Below are 7,500 nucleotides of genomic sequence, written 5' to 3'. Positions count from 1 at the left end.
AGACGGAGTGAGAGCAATTGTGTTGACAGTCATGTCATTGTGAGTCAGCGGCAGCCGTGAACTCTGATGAGGTTATCATCAGGTAATGTCCTCATAAGACATCTGATAAGGTTATCATCAGGTAATGTCCTCATGAGACCTGATGAGGTTATCATCAGGTAATGTCCTCATAACTTATGAGGACATTCTCCTGATGATAACCTTATCAGAGGTCTCATGACTCATAATACCTCTGATAAGGATATTATCAGGAGAATGTCCTCATAAGTGAATGTTCTCATAAGACCTCTGATGAGGTTATCATCAGGTAATCTCCTCCTAATACTTCTGATATCATCAGGAGAATGTCCTCATAAGACCTCTGATAAGGTTATCATCAGGAGAAGGTCCTCATAAGACCTCTGATGAGGTTATCATCAGGTAATGTCCTCATAATACTTCTGATATCATCAGGAGTATGTCCTCATAAGACCTCTGATAAGGTTATCATCAGGATCAGGTCCTCATAAGACCTCTGATGAGGTTATCATCAGGTAATGTCCTCATAATACTTCTTATATCATCAGGAGAATGTCCTCATAAGACCTCTGATAAGGTTATCATCAGGAGAAGGTCCTCATAAGACCTCTGATGAGGTTATCATCAGGTAATGTCCTCATAATACTTCTGATATCATCAGGAGAATGTCCTCATAAGACCTCTGATAAGGTTATCATCAGGAGAAGGTCCTCATAAGACCTCTGATGAGGTTATCATCAGGTAATGTCCTCATAAGACCTGATATCACCAGGAGAATGTCCTCATAAGACCTCTGATAAGGTTATCATCAGGAGAAGGTCCTCATAAGACCTCTGATGAGGTTATCATCAGGTAATGTCCTCATACGACCTGATATCATCAGGAGAATGTCCTCATAAGACCTCTAAAGAGGTTATCATTGTTTAATTAAATCCTCATCATTCGGCATCACCCTCCTCCTTGCTGGCAGTACTGTGACCACAGGCTAAATAATGGATCCTGTGTTTTTATAATTACTTCCTGCTTTGAGGGTTTAGATCCAGTTTATTCCTCTTTCCCATGTAGACATTCTTGTAGCAATAGCCTTTAATTTGCATATGCAAGGTCTGCATATGCAAATTGCTACTCTATCCATACACTACACAGTAGTGTACATTATCGTGGCATCGGTCTGCCATCTCCAAGCACTTTGATTTTCTTTTACATTTTAAAATGGATGCCTGGCTCTCCGATGTCCACACGTACGTTTGCACCCGTCTTCTGTCACTTCCTCAGACCTCCGTCAGGTAACCAAGATATCGTAGTGATGATGTGTGTTTGCGAGGGCTGCCCGATTTATTCGTATCGCTGGACGGGCGATATTAATAACAAACAAAAAACGGTTCTCATTTTCCATGACTAATATACAAGAGAAGTCTGTCTGATATATCATCATTTCGTATCGCAGAAAGACGGAATACCGCAATCCGATGTTTTTCCAATATGGTGCAGCTCTGATCCCTCTGGATCTCTGCCCGCCTGGTGGAGTTCCCTCGCATGATAAGGTCTTCAACAATCCGACTGCTGGGTTTCCGTTTGAACCCCTTGTTTGTTTAAAGCCTCCTCCTTCTGGCTCTCTGTCCATCTGTCCCTCTGACCCTCCGTCCCGCTGTCTCTCTCTCTCTCTGTCCCTCTGACCCTCTGTCTCTGTCTCGCTCTGTCCCTCTGACCCTCTGTCCTCTGTCCCTCTGACCCTTTGCCCCTCTGTCCTCTATCCTCTGTCCCTCTGTCTCTCTGTCCCTCTGTCTCTCTGTCCCTCTGTCTCTCTGTCCCTCTGTCTCTCTGTCCCTCTGACCCTCTGTCTCTCTCTCTCTGTCCCTCTGACCCTCTGTCTCTCGCTCTCTGATCCTCTATCCCTCTGTCCCTCTGACCCTCTGTCTCTATCTCTCTCTGACCCTCTGTCTCTGTCTCTCTGACCCTCTGTCTCTGTCTCGCTCTGTCCCTCTGCCTCTGTCCTCTGTCCCTCTGCCTCTGTCCCTCTGACCCTTTGCCCCTCTGTTCTCTGTCCCTCTGCCTCTGTCCTCTGTCCCTCTGCCTCTGTCCCTCTGACCCTTTGCCCCTCTGTTCTCTGTCCCTCTGTCTCTCTGTCTCTCTGACCCTCTGTCTCTCTCTCTCTGTCCCTATGACCCTCTGTCTCTGTCTCTCTCTGTCCCTCTGACCCTCTGTCCTCTGTCCCTCTGTCTCTGTCCCTCTGACCCTTTGCCCCTCTGTCCTCTGTCTCTCTGACCCTCTGTCTCTCTGTCTCTCTGTCTCTGTCTCTCTGTCTCCCTCTCTCTCAACCTCTGACCCTCTGTCCCTCTGTCCCTCGGTCTGTAGCTGTGGAGCTGTGCGACCTGGCGCTGCGTCCGGCTGCTCCAGGGACACCAGGACTGCGTCCGCTGCTGTCGCTTCTCCTGGGACAGCCAGCGCCTGGCAACGGGGGATGACAACGGAGAGATACGGGTGAGAACAGGGGGGGAGAGGGGAGATACGGCTGAGGACAGGGAGAGGGGAGATACGGTTGAGTACAGGGGGAGGGAGAGGAAAGGGTGACTACAAGGGGAGACGGCAGAGAGATGTAGGTGAATACAGGGGGAGGGTGAGTATAGGGGGAGGGAGAGGAAAGGGTGACTACAAGGGGAGACGGCAGAGAGATGTAGGTGAATACAGGGGGAGGGGGAGTATAGGGGGAGGAAGAGGGGAGATACGGGTGAGTGCAGGGGGAGGGAGAGAGGAAGGAAGTTTCAGCACACCTACGTCTAGCCCAGTCCCTGAAGGTGTGCAGTGTGAGGATTTGGCAGACTGTCTAATAAGTCATCCGCACATTTCATCAGATGAAAGCAGCATGTTACCAGAGAGACGGGGGGGGGGGGGTCTACTGTCAGAAACAAGGGATGCACAGCCCCCCAAAAGGACTGGCTGCTCCTCCCTCCCCTCCCCTCTCGCCACCAGCTTACGGTTTACTGTGTACAGTGAATCTGGACGATGGCCTCCTCAGGTCATCTCCTCAGAGTCATCTCATCTTGCTACAAGCGTCGCTCTGCTCCTGCATCTCCACCTCTCTGGGGTGAGGGGGGGGGGAGCTCAAACCCAGTGGGAGGGGCCTTTCAGCTGGGGGCGGGGTCTCCATCATCTGGAACAGGCAGAAATCCACCGGCTCTGATGACAGCTCCACGGCTCTGAAAGCCCGCCTCTGTTTCCATGGAGACCAGCGTGAGTCAGTCACTGATGGCACGCCCGGGGTTTTAAATATAGCGCGCGCGTGCATGGGATGGCACCGGGCGTGTCAGAGATGACGTGTGCAGGGTGGTCTGGTCGCTCTGTGGGGGGCCTGGAGCGCTGGGGGGAGCCCTCCTATTGGCCCTTATCTGTTGACTTTGCGATGATATCACAGCCTTAGCTGGAGGCAAAGCTAAGTAACTACTGGTGGCAAATAGCAGCAGAAGGCTACGACCACTGTCCACACTGACATCTGCCGTATTGTTGAGGGTGTGAGGGTGTGTTACAGCTCTGGAGTGTGGGGGATTGAACCCAGAACCTTCTCTGTGTTACAGCTGTGAAACGTGGGGATTGAACCCAGAACCCTCTCTGTGTTTCAGCTGTGGAACGTGGGGGATTGAACCTAGAACCTTCTCTGTATTACAGCTATGTAACGTGGGGGATTGAACCCAGAACCTTCTCTGTGTTACAGCTGTGGAGTATGGGGATTGAACCCAGAACCGTTTCTGTGTTACAGCTGTGGCGTGTGGGGGATTGAACCCAGAACCTTCTCTATGTTTCAGCTGTGGAACGTGGCCGACGGCTCCCTGGCGAGGGTCTGCTCCCGGGAGGCTAAGGACCCCATGGACTCTCTGCACGGCGGCTGGGCCAGCGACCTCCACTTCTCCGCCGACGACACCCTGCTGGTCTCCGTGGGGGGCTACATCAAGGTCAGACCAGGGGGCACACGGGAAACACACGCAGAACACGCACACCGTGTGGATCTGTATGGGATTGGTTCAGTGGCTCTTTAGGAGGAGCGGTGTCTCGCGCCTCCTAAATGGTGGTGATTAAGGGCCCGTCCACACGGAGCCGATTTTTGGTTAAAACGCAGATGTTTTGCATCATTTTGGCCGATCGTCCAAACGAATCCTGTAAACACATCGCATGCAAACAGACTTTTCTGAAACCAGGTCCCAGGGTGAATAAATTCACAAACGCAGCCCTTGAGTGTTCGTCTGGACGGCCAAAACGCATACTTGCGTTTCGATGATGTCATCGCCACACCCCTCGAGCGTAACCTCTTGTAACCTGATTAATCTTGGAATTAATCTAGATTAATCTATATTAAAATGGCTCATTTGAATGCTCATTTGAATGCCGAAGGCATTCATAATATGTGTGTGCTACCTAAATAATGACTAAAAGTAAGTCTTTGAGAACGGGTTTCTCAAGCCAGGTGGCGCATTAGACCAGGGGCTCATCTCCTGTTTCCAAAATGCATCACAAACTCTAGTATAACTTACTACACGCTTACTATCACAAACTCAAACGCGGGAAAATATAACGGCGCCGGGACGTGCTCTCGCTACAGGTCCACGGCACGCTCGTCTCCGGTGCGCGTCGCGGCAGCCGGGGCGGCGGCGTTGACGGCAGACGGCTGGTACGCGTCCGCCTACCGCCGTACCAAGGCGGGTAGCTCGGAGGAAGATTTGGATTATTACAACAACAACAACACCAACTATTTCGACGCTCTGATGTCACGATCAACCCAAAACGTGTCATCGCTCACCCAAGTTGTTTCTATTATCATTGCTACATTGTCTCCAGCATATGGCGCGATTATGGACAGTATATTTTATTAAACACTCAGCTTCTGGTTAGTTCAACTTTGAGAATAGATTAACGGCGATATTTTTTTTATCGCCCGATAAGAGTCTCGTGTTAACGCAGCACGTTAACGCCGATAACGGCCCACCACTACGCAAAATATTATGCTCCTGTGCCACCACGCTGAGAAAAAAAGACTGATGGACAACCACATAAGCCACATTTTACAAACAAACAACAGCCATGCGTGCGCCAATTGAGACGATCAAAAGGGTTGCGTTAACGCTTTATTACTTGAGTGACGGTTTCCGGTGAATTTCTAAAACTAAAACAGCGCCACCTATACGCCTGGAACATGAAGTAGCGTGTTGAGTCGTATTGAGATGGATCCGTGTGGACGCAAATGTTCTTGATACGATGCCAGGGAAAACGGAGAAAAAAATGATTGTTTTGGTACGTGTGGCCTAAAAGTAGCAAGCTATTGTATGGGGAAATTAACGTGTGTGTGTGTGTGTGTGTGTGTGTGTGTGTGTGTGTGTGTGTGTGTGTGTGTGTCTCTTTAGTCACACGATATTGTTCAGAGTCTCTCCACAACTCCCCCAGGTCTCTACCACACACAGCGTCTCACACACACAGACAGACAGAGAGACATGCTGTCCTGGTGTTTGACTCCATGAGTATCCATGAGTAGGCAGAATGTGTGAAAAAGCTCCTCCCGAATTAGGAACACACACACACACACACACACACACACACACACACACACACACACACACACACACCACACACACCTCCCACAGTACTTCACACCTTGCAGTTTTTGTATTGATGGAGAAACAATGGAGGGAAAGACTCATAATAGTCTGAGTTGAGCTGTTGTTAGAGCTGAGCCTCGTCTTCCTCTATGGTGTTAGAGCTCTAACTCGTCTTCCTCTGCTGTTGTTAGAGCTCTAACTCGTCTTCCTCTGCTGTTGTTAGAGGTGAGCCTCGTCTTCCTCTGTGCAGAGATGAGGAACTGAAGGTGACGTCAACTCTGGAGAGGAGCCTGGACTCACCTGGTGGAACGCAGTGGTCCTGAAAAGCATCAGATCAGATTAGATTACCAGCTGCTGCAATGACAATAGGCAATCTGATATTTGGTTTAGTATTATAGTATTGTGGTTTAGTATTATAGTATTGTGGTATAGTATTTTAGTATTTTGGTATTTGGTGTCTGATGTAGGGTCCCTCATGGGGCCCGCTGTCGGGGGCCCTGGTGAGAGGAATTCTAAGAAAGTGTTAAGATGGACAGCTCTTCCCCACTGTCAGACATCACTTCACACACACACGCACTCACACATGCACATGCAAACACACTCTTCCTTATCTCACCTTTTCACACATCCCTACCTCCTCTGTCTGTCTCTCTCTCTCTCTCTCTCTCTCTCTCTCTCTCTCTCTCTCTGTCTCTCTGTCTATGTTAAGCTCTCTCTCCCAGTGGACCAGACCTCCTCTTGAATGAATGTTATCGTTCTATTTTCACCGTCCGATCCTTTATTTCCTGTTCCTGTTGTCTCTGACCGCCCTGCTCTGAACCTTCTCTCCTCACACACACACACACACACACACACACACACACACACACACACACACACACACACACACACACACACACACACACACACACGCGCACTCTATCCCTGCCTGTCTGCTGTTCTGCTGATCTCCACCGTTTCCGCTCCTCTCTGCGGTCCGTCTGTCTGCTCCTGAGCCCAGACCGGAGCCTCCATCAGGCTGTAGAACAGGAGCGTCTCTCCGCCCCCGGGGAGCCCCCGTGTGTCTGAGCGATTCATGTGTGAGGAAGATGAATTGCTTCTGCCCCCGCCCGTCTAAAGCCGTCCCGCAGAGTAAGAAGACCCCCGGTGTCCCAGCCTTCCTCCGTTATCTCCTCTCTTACGGACCAGGGGCTGACTGGTTCTCCAGTACCAACAGCATTTGCTTGTAGTTAAAAAAAAAAAACTCCATCAGGGCAGAATTACACCAAGGTGGAAACACCTGGCTGCTGTTCTTAGTGTCGACTCGTTCACCTTCAGCTGCTCTGTGAGCGTCAGACTCGACGTCCTCTGGAAGGTCAGAGGTTACCTGGGCTGGGCCGTGGACCCCTGGTGAGGTCTGGGCAGCGTTAGAGTTTAGAGCAAGGAACATTGACTCCCTCTATAACCTTTGTGTGTCTCTCTCTCTCTCTCTCTCTCTCTCTCTCTCTCTCTCTCTCTCTCTCTCTCTCTCAGTGGTGGGACGTGGGGCGGGGCGAGGCCCTCCAGACCTTCTACCCCCGCGGGGACAACCTGAAGCGGCTCCACGTGTCGCCCGACTTCTCCACCGTCGTCACCGTGGACAACATCGGGATCCTCTACGTCCTCCAGCGGGTGGAGTGACCTACCTCTCCCAGAACCCCACCCTCACGCCGTACACCACCCCCACGCCGTACACCACCCTCACGCCGTACCTTACACTCAGAGTAATGTGTGTAAAGTAATCAGTAATGTGCTTAAGTAAAATGTACTTCAAGTACATAATTCATTAAAAGTACTGTGCTGTACACTTAAAATATCTGCATACACTCAAAGTACAAAAGCGAAGTACTAAAAATGCAGATTTTCCGTTATCCAAGTGTAC

General features: G+C 50.3%; 1 protein-coding gene across 2 annotated transcripts in view; it reads left to right on the top strand.

Moving 5' to 3' along the window:
- apaf1 (apoptotic peptidase activating factor 1) overlaps positions 1-7,494 on the top strand; it is a 24,674-nt gene extending 17,180 nt beyond the window's left edge. For both annotated transcript variants that reach the window (XM_084482787.1, XM_084482788.1), the window contains 3 exons: positions 2,374-2,499; positions 3,819-3,965; positions 7,113-7,494. In XM_084482787.1, the coding sequence (XP_084338913.1) occupies positions 2,374-2,499; positions 3,819-3,965; positions 7,113-7,259 (420 nt within the window). In that variant the 3' untranslated portion in view covers positions 7,260-7,494. The remainder of the gene's footprint in view (positions 1-2,373; positions 2,500-3,818; positions 3,966-7,112) is intronic.
- The last annotated feature ends 6 nt before the right edge of the window (positions 7,495-7,500 follow it).

Source organism: Micromesistius poutassou, assembly GCF_964030765.1.
Source record: "Micromesistius poutassou genome assembly, chromosome: 18".
NCBI classification, from domain to species: domain Eukaryota; kingdom Metazoa; phylum Chordata; class Actinopteri; order Gadiformes; family Gadidae; genus Micromesistius; species Micromesistius poutassou.
Note: the sequence above shows the minus strand (reverse complement) of the source record. Positions and strands in the feature narration are given on the sequence as shown.